Source organism: Lucilia cuprina, chromosome 4 (genome assembly GCF_022045245.1).
Source record: "Lucilia cuprina isolate Lc7/37 chromosome 4, ASM2204524v1, whole genome shotgun sequence".
Lineage (NCBI taxonomy): Eukaryota > Metazoa > Arthropoda > Insecta > Diptera > Calliphoridae > Lucilia > Lucilia cuprina.
In genome coordinates, this window is record NC_060952.1 from 80,366,666 (window position 1) to 80,383,225 (window position 16,560).

A 16,560-nucleotide genomic window follows, 5' to 3' on the forward strand; every position below is an offset into this window, starting at 1 on the left:
GAATCTTCCATAATTCAGTTAGATATGCTTTCGAGAAGATCGTTATTTAAAATCACCAAAATCGGTCTATAAATAACGGAGATATGAGCAAAAATCCCACACAACCTCTGAAAATTTCATCAAAAAAGCCACACTTTTTGCATGCTTTGTTAAGAAAGGTGAAGGGTATAACAAGAACAAGGAGATAAAGCAGTAATATGTTGGTAATACAGCTCACAATTGTTTGAAGGTGGTAATACAGTTTGACGGCGGTTTTACAGTACAATGGTTAATATTTCTTTCTGTTACAGTTTATATTTGTTTGTGTGTATGTTATGTGTGACATGTGTGCAGAGATACAAAATAAATAAAAATGGTTTTTTAAAACAGACTTGGTGAAAGGTATATAAGATTCGGCAGAGCCGAATATAGAAATATTACTTGTTTTTTATTCGAGTAGTAAGTCTACTTACTACTTACTTACGAATGAAAGTTTTTAATAGAATAATTAAATAAAATATAAATAAAACTTTCCAAGCACCTCCAAAATCTTAAGATACGGATAAAAAACGGGTTTGCGTACATTATTGAACTTATACGTCAGTAAACTATTTAAATATCTCAGTAGATTTTAAAGTATGTAAACGATATGTAACTAAAGTAGAGAAATATGTGTGCATTTTATCAGCTACTTAACACGTTATATACCCACTATCAAAAATGATGGGTGGTGTATTGTATTTTTCATGCCGTTTGTAACACATTGAAATATTGGGCCCATATTGGATTCATAAACGATCTAGCCATCCATCCATCCACCTGCCTGTCTGTTAAAAACACGATAGGACGAGCTAGAGAGTTAAAATTTTTAACACATATTTTTTTGTTTGGTTTTGAAAATGGGCAATATTTGTTTACGATTTAACCTAGCACCCATAAAAGTTTCCCTTCAGAAAATTACTACAATATATAAAAGCGCGAATGACAATGAAATTTGAAATGTAAAAATTTTCGAAAAAACCAAAATGTTTTTGTAAAATAATAATATATTATAATATTTCTTTGTTCAAAAAAAAAAAATAATAAAGTATGGGTAAAAAGTAGCATTAAAATTTTATTCGGACATTCGATTATTCGACAAAACTTGATCAAATTTGTCTTTATTCTAAATTTACAATTTTTTATTTGTTCGAAGAAAAACAAAAATTTTTCCTCGACTAATCGAATAATTTTTACCAAAAACAACCCTAATTGTATATCGGTGATGTTTCCACGGTGGTGGTCCTATCGTTTTAAGTTTTTTCTAGAACGCATTTCAATGACTAAAAGTATAATTCTAGAGACAGAGATGCCATCAATTCTCATCTTCTGTAAAATATTCGGTCTTATCTGGTAGACCGAAAGTGATATGTTCGATTCCCACCTGAGGCATTACTTAATGAGCACATAATAGGACCAACATAGGCCTATGTGGTTTGTTCGGATTTAATTACTTTCCACATTTAGAATCAGCACACCAAATAACACTGAGATTAATAAAATTTATTTAAAATGTTTTTTTTATAATTCTATAAAATGGTTAAATTATAAATTTAAAAACAAATTTCTCAAAAATACTTTTTACAAATTTAAAATTATTTAATAACAAGTAAGAAATTTTAGTTTAAATTTGGAAATTTGTGGACATTTGAGTCAAATTTTGAAGGGGACTTTTTATAGGGTCTAGGGTCCAATATAAAGTTTATGAGGGTTATCGAGACTAGTATGGAACTTGGTTTTGCAGCTTTTTGTCGAGATACGAGCCGTATTGTCGGCTTCAGTTGTATGGGTGCTAGGTGAAATAATGGAACGGTAATACCGTCTACAATATCATGTTACAAATTTTATTGAATTATCTTAAAAATTGCGACCTTTAGTTTCATTACAATGTTTACAAGCCCTATTTGGGTGAAATAATGTACCGATCTTAACCATTTTCAATCGGCTTCGTCCCTGGGATGATAATAGATAATGTACCAAATTTCATTAAATTATCTTCAAAATTGCAACTTGTAATTTGATTACAAAGTTAACGTGGACGTACGGACAGACTCAGAAAATAGATCTTTTAATAATAGTTTATTGTTAATTGTATTAGATTTCAAAACATACGCATATGACTCGTTTACCTCAAATATGTGATAACTCAAAATTCGTTTTTTTTTTTTTTTTTTTTTTTTTTGAACATACAAAATCAATTAAAGTTTATTTTTTATCTATTTATAACACGTTTTTGAAGAGTTCAGTTATCGTTTCCTATATATTATACTCTTAAAGTATGTTAAAGTGATGTGTATGTTATAATATTGCGTTGATGTTATTGAATTGTGTTTTGTGCAAAATGAATGTACATATTTTTTATGTAACGTATAAAACATGTACGATGTTTTCTTTTAAAAATACACACACTTATTATAATGCAAAGTTTGAGCCGGAAGTGTTGATATAAATTGCAAACACATAAAACAAAATAAAAACAAAAATATCAACAAGAAAATGTTGGCATAGTATTAATAATACTAGGAAATTGCGAGAAAAACAGAAACTCCTCCTGGCTGTTACAAATAAACATGTGTGTGGAAAACATTTATGAAGAAAAAAATATAATCCTGCAAAAAAGAACTACAAGGCCCTAAGCATGTAGGGCTTACAAACGTACTAATCTCGCTTTTCTACTATTTAGCTATTAAATAAGGCCCTCAAAAGGCTCTTTTAATTACTTGTTCATTTGCGAAGAAAATATGTATTAATGTATGCATAATAAAAACACAAATTACACAAACCTATAAACAATAGATTGAAATAGAAAAATTTTGTTAAACACAAAAACAAGGAAACTAAAATGAACAAAACCTAAATAGAATATGCAAATGAGTTAAGTCAAACGGAAATGAAAGCAAAATATAATAGTATTAACATAAGAGGGTTAATTAATTGAAAATACTTTTAGCTAGTTTTTTTTTTGTTTTTTTTTTTCTCTCAAAATTGCTAATTAAAATGGAAAGAAGTTGAGAATAAATGCTTATTGTTTTAATCGCATACAATTGTGAATGCATGATAACATTGGAGATAATTGTTATAAATAAATTAAGCATGAGATTAAAAAAGTAAATTTTATGTAAATGAAATTTTCTCTATTATGGAATTATCAAATGTGAGTTTTTTATCTCATTTACTATTTATACCTACTATTTATACATATTTATACCTATTTATACTAAGTAGCATCTTAAAATTTGCATTTGAATATTGGGATGGCCTCTTTTGATTTGGAAACAGCACTTAGAGACATATTCGGTAGTCCGAAATACCCAACAAAGTAGATCAGGATCCCTCTTTCATGAACCGATAATGTAAAAAAAGGAAATAGGAATTCCAAAGTTAATAAATTTCAATAATTGCCACGACAATTGAATACTAAACTGACAATTCCCCAGCATATACCGTTGTCCCATAACGCGAACGGCGTTTTTGGGACGGTATCAGGTATCCAGCATATGCTGCTTTTTACACAGACCTGTTCGAAGAGAGAATTATCCAAATCATTAGGTATAGGATATATCAGTCCTTAAACCAACATTCTCTCCCCGCGAATTTGGGTTTAAACCACAGACACTACGTGAATCCCGAAGAAACCTTAACCAACTAACCAGCCAGAACATAGTCCTGCAGACAACTGGCCATCCGTAGTACCAGATTATGTGGTGCTCTGGTTCGACCCCTTTTCAATCTATGCAAGGACTAAGTCAGGCAGTAGACTGTAAACCTCTGTTCTCGGGATTAAAATAACACCAAGGTGGAGGTTTCACCAAGGTTACATGCCCCCGGCGGAACTCAATTTTAAATTGATTCCGATGAGATACACAGATTTTAACTTCATTTTGTTGACCAATATTATTAAATTTACATTCATAGCGTTTTGCTAAAATAGTCAAAACCACGTAGTAAAATAAAATATTTTATACGGATAACTCATTCCTCTTTAAGTACATGTCGACAATACTTGATAAAGAAATCTTTTCGCTACCTGAACGAGAAATCACGCCTATAAAATTAAATATCATGTTAACGTTTCAACATAGAAGTCATTATATAGTTAAAACCGTGCAATTTAAAGCCAATCTGAAATAGTACAATTTGTATTCTTAATATCTGCGGCACTATTGCGTATGATTAATTTTCATTAATTAAATAATACTCATGCGTACAGTGTGTCAACATTAAGTCAATCATTTAAATCGGGAAGAAGATTTTCTTATTTATTTATAGACATGAATGTGTGTTTGTTTGTATGTTTGAACGTTATAGAATACTAGACTACAAACTACTAAATTTTGAAATTTCAAGTGGGCGTGGCTCGTACTAAGAAAATATAAAATCCGTATATTTGAGATCATATAACAGTTGGAGTTCCAAAATTTTGTCGGAGTCACTTTAGTGTCAATATTACTATTTAGGATACAAAGTTGGTGGACTTTGTATCCTAAATACCTCCCATATAAATTAAATACAAAAATTCATTTATCTTGGAAACTATTACAGTTAGATATATCTATAACATCCATATAAACATTTTGGGTAATAAATTGGTGGACTACCCACGAGGGGAGCGGCCACTCCCATATTAATTAAATACAAAAATTCGTTTATCTGGGAAACTTACACAACTAAATCCTTAAATTTTATTACGAAGAACTTTAGTATTCATCTGAACGTTTTTTAGGAAAAAGTGCGGACTTTTATCTGAGGAGCTTGAAGCCCCCACATGAATTAAATAGAAAAATTTGTATATCTAAGAAACTATTAGAGCAGAATCTTCAAATTTTACATGAATAAACGGCTAAATCAATTTCCTTGAAATTTCCACAATATCTTCCTACTTTTTATGTTGAAATTTCGAATAAGCGAAGTGCGTACTCAGTCCTCAAATTTTCTACAAGTAACTTAAGTTTAAATACAAATATTTTGGACGAAATAAAGTTCAGAAAAAGCGGTCGTGGCACTTCCCATATGAAGTAAATACTAAAATCTATTTTATTAAAATTTGTATATTTTGAAAATTATAACAGCTAGAGTCAAAAATTTAGATGCCTTTTACGTGGGTGCCTTTCAAAATTGTATATTCTAATTAATTATTAACGACTAACTGTAAAAAAAATTATGAACAATCTTATCGAGGCGACCATTATAACTTGAAAGTTTAGGGGAAGTATTGATGTATTGCTCCACGTATTCCTAAGACCACATCGGAGATGCCATTCGATTTTAAGCGCCTGCAATTTCCTATTTGCCTAGCATTCGCAAGTCCTTGCAAGTTTGTGTAATTAATGTTTTTAATAAATCTGAGGAAAATCCTCAGATTTATACCAACCAAAGGAAAAAACAATAAATATTGTGTATCCTAAGACATTAGAATAACAATTAGTTTTAACCAATTTATTCACAAAGAAAATTTTAATTTTATAAACGGTTTATAAAAAAGATTTTCTATATATTAATATTGTATATCTGCTAAAACATTATAAAACTTTAAATTTATAGTAAATATTTACTACTGTCAACAAGTTTTTTAAAATACTTATTATATATTGATTTATTTTAAGCTTTTTACAATCAATTGAAATAAATTTTGCTAATACACATATTACTGCAGAAGACAGCTAATAAAAAGTCACAGATGCGTAAAATATTACTAACATTACATCAGTGATCATTTCATATGTTACATCATTTTTTACAAAATTATCTAATATAAATGTATTTGACAAAATTACATTATCTATAAAAATACAAATAATAAAGAAAAAATAAATATTTGTTTAGTCACTTCTTGCATTGTCTTGCGCAGAAAAAAAAAGAAAGAAATGAAATTGTAATAAATTGCAAACATTTCATAAACATGACAGTGAATAGTAGCAAATAAATAAATACCCCCTATTAATGCAGTAAAATAAGCACTATAAAAATAGTAACATTTATCACATCGTGTTGTATATTATCACACTATTATTTATCCCCAGTTTTACTTCATTTTCAATTTTTTTTCTTCGTCTATTTGTAATAGTATATTTAGCTAGTTTTGTGTTTTTATATTCAACACAACATTTGTCACCAACTTCAGTCATGTGTATAAACATGACACAAACATGAATACTAGAAAAGTAGTAGTTTATTTTTCGTTATTTTTCTTTCATTGAGTTGAATAGAGTTTGTTATTTATTCAATTCAGACTAACAACACTATTTTATAGAAAGACCAATAAGTACACTGTACTTGCATTAATATTTTTATATTTAGTTACATACGACTTACACCATTGCTAAATTGAATTGATAGTTAATATTTACTATAAAAGAAGTATGTTAAATGCTAACAACTGGAAATAGTACAAGTTTTAAAATTAAATCGAATTTCGTATATTATGAACTAATGTTGGCATAAAACATTTCGTAATTTGTATACGCCTACATTCATTTAGTACCAAGTACATTAACAGCAACTCATTTCCAGTGCTTAGTCCCTTATCTGTGACTTCGGCAACAGCATTGAATTTTAGCCGATTTTCTCTTCCCGCGAATTTGGCTTTAAATACAGCCAGCAAGTGAATCAAGAAAGTATACTAAAAAAACCGCAGTTATTAAGAGCAAATTAGTCTTATAAAAGTAATTTCCATTGTTATTTTATTTTACTAAAACACAAAATTATTATCCAAAAATTTATCAAAAATTTTCATAATAAAGTTGAATTGTATCTAGCTCCAGATATATTTAAACTATTTATAGTTAAACAAATGTGAACATTTAAGTCAAATTTTGAAGTGGATTTTAATAGGGGCCAGGGGCCAATGACGCCCTATAACAATAAAGTTCATGAGGGTCATCAAGGCTAGTATGGAACTTGGTTTTGCAGCATTTTGTCGAGATACAAATATATTAAACATAATTATGAACTTAAAAGCTTCGGCGGATTCATTTGTATGGGGACTAGATGAAATAATGAACCGGCCGATCCTAACCATTTTCAATTCGTCCCTGGGACGATAGAAGATCATATAAAATTTCATTAAATTGTCTTGGACGGACATAGCTAAATCGATTTAGAAAATGTTTCTGAGCCGATTTTCTAAATCTGTATATCAGTACTCATTAAATTCGGAATAAACAATTACGTTTCTAAGTGTAAGCTTTTCTATTTTTATGTCATGTTCATCGCAGCACTAGAAATTTTGTTTACAAGTTTCTGATGTCGAATTTCATATGAATTATGAAGCAATACACACACAATTTAGTAGAGCGATCGCAAGGAACTTACTTGTGTAAAATTTTATCGCTATACTCGTATTTTTCAAGCACTAAAGAACGTTAAAATAATTTTCTGAAGGTCATCTTCGTTTATTTTTTGATATTGGGTATACAAAAAATAAATGGATATGGTGTAGTATATATACACATTAGCATATCTTTTATACATACATATAAGTACTTTAAATAAAAGAATATAATCTTATTATATGTACATCAATACAAGCAAATATGTAGTATATGCAAAGTATTATTTCACTTACCATTTATAACATTTAACGTCACAGTCACACTGGGGCTATTTGACGGGCTACATGTGTAATTGCCAGTATCACGTTTTTTTGCTGATTCAATGATTAATGAACCGATCTGTTATTATATAGTTATTGTTTTTTTTTTATTATTTTTTTCATACAAGATTGAAATTTTTATAAACGTTGTCGTATTATTTTGCAATATTTTATTTTTGTAGTTGCCGTAGGACACGTGCATATTCATCACATCAACAAATGAAGGACATCAGTGGTATATGGGACATGTAAAGAAAATGCAAAGATTATAAATGATAATTAATTTAATATTTGTGTTATTGTTTTATAGCAAAAATATTTACTTTTAAGCGATAATATATATTATAAATTATAAATATTCAGAAATATACATTAGGGGGTACAATTAATAAAATTTTATTATTTCGAAAAATCTTGTTGACTACTGTCTAATAAATATTTGTTTAGTGTTTTTTAGGGAATAAAATAATATTCTTATATTTTGATACATTTTAAAAAAATTATTAAAAAGTCTAATAAAATTAAAATTAAAGGAAAATTTCTGGGAAGAATACCTATTTAACAAATAAATTAGAATTTCATTTCAAAACGTTAAAGATTCATCTAAATTTTGTCTATTCCTCCCTAAGTTATATGTTCAAGTGTTATTTTAAGAAACATATATGTTTATATTCAAAATTACAAAATTGACATTTTGATTTAAACGTGCTCCCATCAGAATTCTTGATATTCTAATAAATACTGTTTTTGTCAATTATGTCATTGTGAATTTAATTATTTAAACCTAAAGTAATCATTATTCGACAGTTTACGACAAGAAGAAGAATTTTCCGTGGAAAATGTGTTGGAAGTGTTGCTAACGACAACTTTAAGTTAAAATTGTTAATTAAATTTCAAGAGAATTACCTACAACCTTAAGTAGGTAATATTTTGATTTAACTATAATATTATTAGACTAAAATAAGCTGAAATATTTATTGACGTTTAGTTTGACGTGTGATTCCCCAAATTATCAAATTTATCTTTAACAGAGATTCTTAATGTATGTATTTAAGTTTACAGTCATTTGTTAATTGAAGAACATTTTGTTAATTTGAAGGATTTGATTTTGAGACATGGAAAATAAGACTTCATTGATTTGTCGAATGTGGGAAACTGTCATTAATTGATTATTGTGTAAAACTTATAACCAACTTAATTACAATTATTATACATTTGTAACGCAAAAAATATTAGTACGTCCCACCTAATCGATTTCGAATCTAAGACATGTCCGTTCGTCTGGCTGGTTGTCCATATAAAACTTGTGTAGAAGGAAAAGGCCACAATTTTAATAATATTTTGATGAATTTGGATCATGGAAATGAAATAGGGACGAATCCTATTAAAAATGGTTGAATTCAGTCTATTACTTTACAAAGCCAACATTAGACTCCACCTTCCGATTTGGCCTTTTTATGTCATAATTTAATGAGAATCGCCTCATGTTTGATATAATTTTTGAAATACAAGATAGCGGACGGACAGACATCGTTAAGTGGAAGCAGGAAATGATTTTGTGTCGCTTGAAACATTCTCAAAAAAGTTTATATCCAATACTTCTGTTCATAATAAACCTTCTACCAGGGATATGTTATCTTGGTGAAACTTCCACCTTGGTGTTATTGTAATCCTGGGGACTGGCCGACTAAATGTGTTGGTAATAACAGCTCTAGTCGGCCGGGACTATTAATTGGTGTTTACAGTTTACTGCCTGACTTAGAACCACAGTTGGTTGAGGTTCCTTCGGGATTCACGTAGTCTGTGGTTTAATAACCAAAATCACGGGGAGGGAATGTTGGTTTAAGGACTGATATATCCTAAACCTAATGGGTTGGATAATTCTCTCTGCGAACAGGTTTGTCTACAAAGCAGCATATGCTGGATTCCTGAACCCGAGCGGTTATGGGACACCGGTATATGCTGGGGAATTGTCAGGTTAGTATTCAATGGTTTCCTGTCATCCCTTAGAGTGATCTTTATGATCATAGGAATAGAACTGATGTGATAAATTGGTGAACGATCACGAAAGTCTCCATTTATTGGATATTAGTACTGATTTAGTATGCCTTTTTATGCTTTGGGGAAGTTATTCGGTGCTGTTGCCATCTCAACAGGATATATTGATATATGTTACGAGACTATTTGTCGGGGCAATTATTGAAATTTATTGACTTTGGAAATTCCTATTTCCTTTGTCATATTATCGGTTCTTAAAAGAGGGATCAAATATATATCTGTTGCCAAGAACCATCTGAATAGTGTGGTTGCGAGGGCTTAAAGAGGTTAAGGAATGCATTGAAATGGATCATTAGATGATGGGGATTGCATTTTTAATAATGCAATCATAAGGGTGGTCATCCTCCGGTATAACCGGAAGATCGATTTCACCTGATGTTGAGACTTAAAACCATTCTAAACGTGCAAATTCCGAAAGTGTCCCAAAGTTTTCTGTAATATCATGAAGCAAATACAAATCGTATAAATTAAAATCTTTTTAACTTTATTTAAATAGCTTTGAATACTATTTACACCTTTCGATATCGAATATTTATATATTAAATACTGCCTCTAAGGTATTTTCAGTTTATTTTATTGAAAACCACCAAACAACAAAAACAAACTATTAGGTGACAACGACAGTTACACAGTCTATAACAAATAAACAACAATGACAAGTATCAAATACAACAACTTTGAGCGCCATGTATATATGCATGTGTGTATATGGAAAGGTGGTGCCAATTCTTTACAATACAAGACACACAGACAATACATGACAGAAACAATTCACTAAAATAACAATATAAGAAGCAAAATAAATATAAAATAAAAATCGAAAATAAAATAAATGGAATTGTATGAAAATAAACATAAAACATTGTGTGTACTCAAGTGAAATCAAATGAAACTGCACACGTTTGAGAAATTGTTTATACGGATGTTGGTACTTTGAAATATTAAACCAATATTCTGAGAAAAAAAAATAAAACAAATGTCCTGTATGCACATAAATGTTTCAGGTTATTGATAAAATAAGAAGAAAATAGTAAAGTTAAGAAGGGGGCCAGTAGTAATAAAGGTGAGAGAATAGTTTTCCAAGACCACTTTATAAATCAAATAGTAATATTTATATTTATTACAATTTAGATGTTACATTTAATCACATAAAGGGACGTTTATTGCTAATACAATATATATTATATGTATGTAAATATGTATCTTATGGATAATTTTTGTGGACATATTTTTCAAATGTTGCGTTTTATTTATTGTGCGAAAACATAAAAAAATTAAAAGATACTTAGTTCTCTAATAGCGATTGAAATTCTCAATCTCAGTATAAATTATGAAATTAATATCAACATTTTCTTAATTTTGAGTTCATAATTTTTAATTTATTACTGTTAACATTTTTAACAAAATTGTTTGGCATTTTATTTTATTAAAGTTATTCGAGCAAAAATTCTAGTTGTTTTAGTTTCGATATAGTTATTTAGTAACTTATTGTGGCACCAACTTTCTTTTCAGGTTAATAGGAAAACTCTGTGAAGATTTCAAGAAAATCGCTCATTTACTACAGGAAATAATCTAGAACTAAAATTTTTCGAAAATGTTTCATAAAGATTTATCGAATTTAAAATACATAAATCGTTTATAACATCAACCATCAAAAAAGATAGGGGTATATTGATTTTATCATTCCGTTTGTAACACATCGAAATATTGGTCATTGACCCGGGTCCATATTGAAATCTGTGACGATCTAGCTATTACAGTCCGTCTGTTTGTTGAAATCGCGATAGGGATAACACAGGAGATGCTAAACAGTTGAAATTTTGCAAAAATGTTCTCTGTTGCCAAGGTTTGTTTGATATTGGAAATGGGAAACATCGGTTTACATTTTTGGATAGCCCCCATACAAGTGGACCTTAACCTTCATAACTTCATAAAGTTAAATTTGGCAAAAGAAAATTTATATGAACTAAAATTTGTGTACCAAATTTTTTGATGATAGCTCTATAATTGGTCATACCTATAGGGTCCCCTTCGAAAAATGACTTTTAAGCTCATTGTTGTCCTAAAAATTCGAGAATGGCGCATAATTTCGGTGTAAGTAAATTTCTGAAATTTTTTTTAGGTTCCGCTCATAAATGACCATATCCCTTCTTAAATGACTGTAACGCTCTTTAATAGCTTGAAAATATTAATATAGTGATGTAATACACAGAATCCCAGAATCGCCAGAATCTATGTACAAAATTTAGTGAGGAAGTGTCTATAATTGACCATGGCGCCTATACAAGGTCCCTTTCAGAAAAATTACTTTAACGCTCATTACAAATATGTACCTTGCTAGCCAAAATCGCTGTAACAACTTTAATGTGGTTCGGTCCATAATTGACACTACTCCCAACATAAGGTACTGTTTTTCCTTATTTAAAAATACGAGAATAGTGATGAAATTGACATAAACAAGTTTTATACAAAACAAAAATCTATGTACAAAATTTTTTGAGTATCCTTTCATAATTGATGCATATAAGGTCTTTTTCAGAATATTACTCATACGCTCACGGTTTAAAAATTTCACAAATATATTTTGATTTAAAAAAAATTATATTTTGTTAGTTCAAAAGTTCACGGTCCATAATATTATAAATATCACCATATATTTTCATATTCCTTTTACGGTATACAGTTTGATGGTGAGTATATATATACATATTATTCTCACTTCTCTTAGACGTGAGATCGTTTTTTTTTTGTTGTTGTAAACTTAAAAACTTTGTTAAAAGTTATTAAAAATATATTAAAATGTCAGTAAAGTTTTAAAGCAATTTTTTCTCGAAACAACTTTTTTTTTTTGGATTATACCGGTCTTGTAGTAAATGAGCGATATGTAAAATACTGACATTATGTTTTCTTCTGTTTATCATCTATCTATATGCATTATCAATTTCATTTATAATTTGGTTTACTTTTTTTCCTTCTTTTTTTATAGTTCGTTGCTGCTGTTGTCGTTGTTGTCGTATTGTTGTCATTGAGATCACAGGTGATTCCTTTGCTACTTAATAAGTTAAGTACACCAAAAAGGACGTTTTTATTATATTTGAACATGTATGTATACTTAAACATGCAGCAGCATGTTTACTATACATGTACATATGTATATAGTATATGCCATCATGATCTCATATAGATGCCACTATAGTAAAGTATATAAATGTATAAATTTGTATATGTATTTGTGTTTACCTTAAATGTAAATGTTTGTCAACTTGAGTTTATGTGTTGTGGGGAAAAGATGGTATTTGTATGTATATATGTATTTGTAAGGTCCTTTTAGTTATTTATATAAGTGAGTGTATGTGTGTATTTGTACAAATATTGTGAAGTATGCAAACAATATATGGGTTGGTCTCTGGGTAAATTGTTAAGAAAAAGTAATAATTCAATTTATTTTAAGTTGTTGTTCAAATGACACATACTTGACACGTTTTTGCTTTACTTAAATGAGAAGACTCCTTGCTCGTCTTTATTACAGTCTATAGAAGGGCGATCTGGAGGTGTTATTTTTAATTTTCTGATTAGAGTACCGTTAAGTAATGCAAATGGTATGGTAGAGTACCGTTAAGTAATGCAAATGATATGTAATATTCATTAGAAAATGAGTGATTATGTTAGTACATGATACACTCGAGTTTTACTGGGCTTCTAAGATGATTTTTGTCCGAGTTTTCGTAAAAAATCAGCTTTTCGAACAACATATCTGTTCTCTCTCTAATTAAGAACAATTAATGTGGGAATTATATATTTTAAATTCATCTTAAGACATTACAAATATTTCAAATTATCACCCCTTAATTAAACACCCATTACAAGAACGTAACAGAATTTTGGGATTGCTATATTTTAGGTCATTTGTGTATAAATTCTATGTATGTAATTTCAAAAATAAAATCGTATACTTTATACGATAAAATTTTAAATACTTTAAAAGAAATTTATTTCCATGATAATAGCAGATACGAGAAAAAAGTACATATTCATTAAGTGACTTTTTAATTAACTGACAAAATCCGTGGGGATGTTTTTGTAAATTAAAAAGAAAAAGCTTTTCAAATATATTTCAGACATTAGTAACTTAATTTGAAAATGTAGAAAATTAAAATATAAATATTAACGTTAATAGTAATCAAAATTGTTTTAGATTACTTACCGTACTGTGTGGATCTCCCTCAGCTTCTGGTAAATTTCTATCGATTTGTGTTATATGACGTCGGGATTCGGCTGATAGTTGTTCGGTACCATGGTACCACATAATAAATGTGGGTGGTTCTAAAGCACCACGTACAACGCAGCGTAAATTAACCCTACTACCGGCTTTAACATAACGATCTGGATCACCCAGTATTTCTGTACGAGGAACTGCAATGAGAAAGATAATAATAATAGTTTTAATAGTTTTAATTGAAAGTTTGTTTGCAAAAATCTCTAAAGAATTTTATTGGTAATAAATTAAAATTAGATGATAAATTTCAGTATTAAATATTAATTATATAACATCGGTGAAATGACACAATTTATTTAAGAGTTATAATTAAAAGCTTTCCTTAAATTTAAGTAAATTATTTATAAGATTTTCTCTTACTTTTTTTAGCAGCTTTTCTAATGACCTCATTTCACAAGGTCACATTAAGTTATAATTATGAATGTATTAATCACAATGGAATAATATGTCTAATGGCATGTTAAAAAGTTATTCTAATGCATTAATACATAATTATATTAACAATCTTTGGCTTAACTTTTCATTTAACATTACTAATCTTTGTATTCAGGTCTCTAAGAGCGAAAAAGAAATGTTTTCAAAGAAATTACTCAACGAAGTTCAAGTTTCTTTAGTATTTTGAAAATAAAGTAAAAAAAATGAATAAAATAGAACAAACTGCAAAAAAACAAGTATGAGAAAAGTAAATATGTTGAAAATCACGTATCACACGTAATAATGGTAACAACACGTTCGAAAATTGTTGGCAGCAATATGTGAACAAAAATCATATAGGTACTCATATGGGAGTAGTCCTACAACATGTCTGATTCTAAGAATCCATGCAATATATAAAGTTAGTTTTTTTTCTTCTTTCATGTGAGGCATTTGTATGTAAATCAAGAAATCCAGTGTATAATTTAATATTTACATTTTCAAATTCTAATGAAGTGTATCGCTATAAATGGAAAGTTGTCATTTGCAAAAGAAAATGAAAAAAGATAAGAAAATTTTATTTAAAAAACAAAACTTAAAAATAAATATATTTTTTCAAATACAATGGAAAATTTTATACCATACACTACAATATTCAAGAAAATACTAACAAATATGTTGGACCTATAACAACATACAATTTTACTAATCACTTTCTCAGTATATTAAGACATAACAGTTCGTCTGTCTGAATAAACTGTCAATATTGTACACAAGATTTTTATATCCTGAATTACTTTGTAACACTGAAATATTGATCCTTCAGCCACTTTAATGTATACCAATCGGAATCACTTTATTTGGCTTTGTCTGTCTGTGTCTCTATGTAAATTTTGTGCACGCTACAGATCATTTTATGAAGTTTGGTACATTAATATGGATCCAAACACTCCTTTAACCCATTGAAAGTGGTCAAAAATCGGTCGTAGTCCCGTAATCCCTGGTTCCAACATAACTACAAATCAAATACTAGTTAATTAGAAATCCTAACAACATAATATAATCGCTGATATGCATATTTAAAAAGAAGGAAAAAATTAACAAGTGAAATTTCCTCTCCCTAGCGCTAACTAAAAAATGTTAATGTCATTGAACTTATAAATCACATAATGCATATTAATTTCATTAATATTATTTAATATTTTCCTCATATACTTGGTATCTATGGTAACGAACTAAAATTAAAATAAACAAAAGAAAAAATGTTAAACATGTAGTACCTCTGGGTATAACGTTACAGCATTTGATGCATACCAAAAAAAAAAAAATCGTTATACATATCATTTGTTTACTTAAACATTTATTTAATTTCAACAAGTTTTATGGAAAATTGAAATTTGCCTAGCTAATCCCTGCTGAAAGAAGCAACAAAAAAATTTACTCAAAACGACGCAACATCAACAGCAGCAAATTAACACTTATTATGCTACTATAAATGAAAGTAGACGAACAAAAAATATAACACAGTACATCTTAGTTATATCCGTTTAAGCTAATTTGTATGCTAAGCATATATGCTTAACATATACATATGTATATTCCAGTTAAGTCCTCCTTAAGAGGACGAAAAAGGTTCTAAACACACATAGTACATATACACTCGGATTTTAAATACACAAAAACACGTACACATATACATGCCAAATAATAAAAACGCTTAGTCTCTAACATACGCTAACTCCAACAGGTACAAAGTTGTTCTAAATGACAGAAAAGAGGAAAAATACATAAAAAAATAAACGTTAAAAGAAAAAAAATGAAAATCTCTACAAACAAACAGCAGCGATAATGTGTCTGTATTTGAAAAGCATCATAAAAACTAATATATTTTACACACACACATAAATGTTTATATACATACACACATATATTTTTATATGTGTAGGTTATATTTATACAAATTCAAGGACCAACAAAAATCAAAATGGTGAATGAGAACAATTAAATTTATAAAATAAATTATTTTATTATCAAATCTTTCGGATCAGCTCCAGTTCAGTTCTAGCTCGGTATAGTTCTAATTGAGATCTAGTAAATTTCTAGTTCAGTTCTAGTTCAGTTCTAGTTCAGTTCTAGTTCAGTTCTAGTTCAGTTCTATTTCAGTTCTAGTTCAGTTCTAGTTCAGTTCTAGTTCAGTTCTAGT

General features: G+C 28.9%; 1 protein-coding gene across 2 annotated transcripts in view; it reads right to left on the reverse strand.

Annotated features, from left to right (window-relative positions):
- The window catches only part of LOC111677800 (protein sidekick-2-like), a 220,715-nt gene that overhangs the window by 970 nt on the left and 203,185 nt on the right, over window positions 1-16,560 (reverse strand). For both annotated transcript variants that reach the window (XM_046948556.1, XM_046948557.1), the window contains exons 7-8: window positions 13,872-14,080; window positions 7,583-7,688 (exon numbers count right to left, since the gene is read on the reverse strand). In XM_046948556.1, the coding sequence (XP_046804512.1) occupies window positions 7,583-7,688; window positions 13,872-14,080 (315 nt within the window). The remainder of the gene's footprint in view (window positions 1-7,582; window positions 7,689-13,871; window positions 14,081-16,560) is intronic.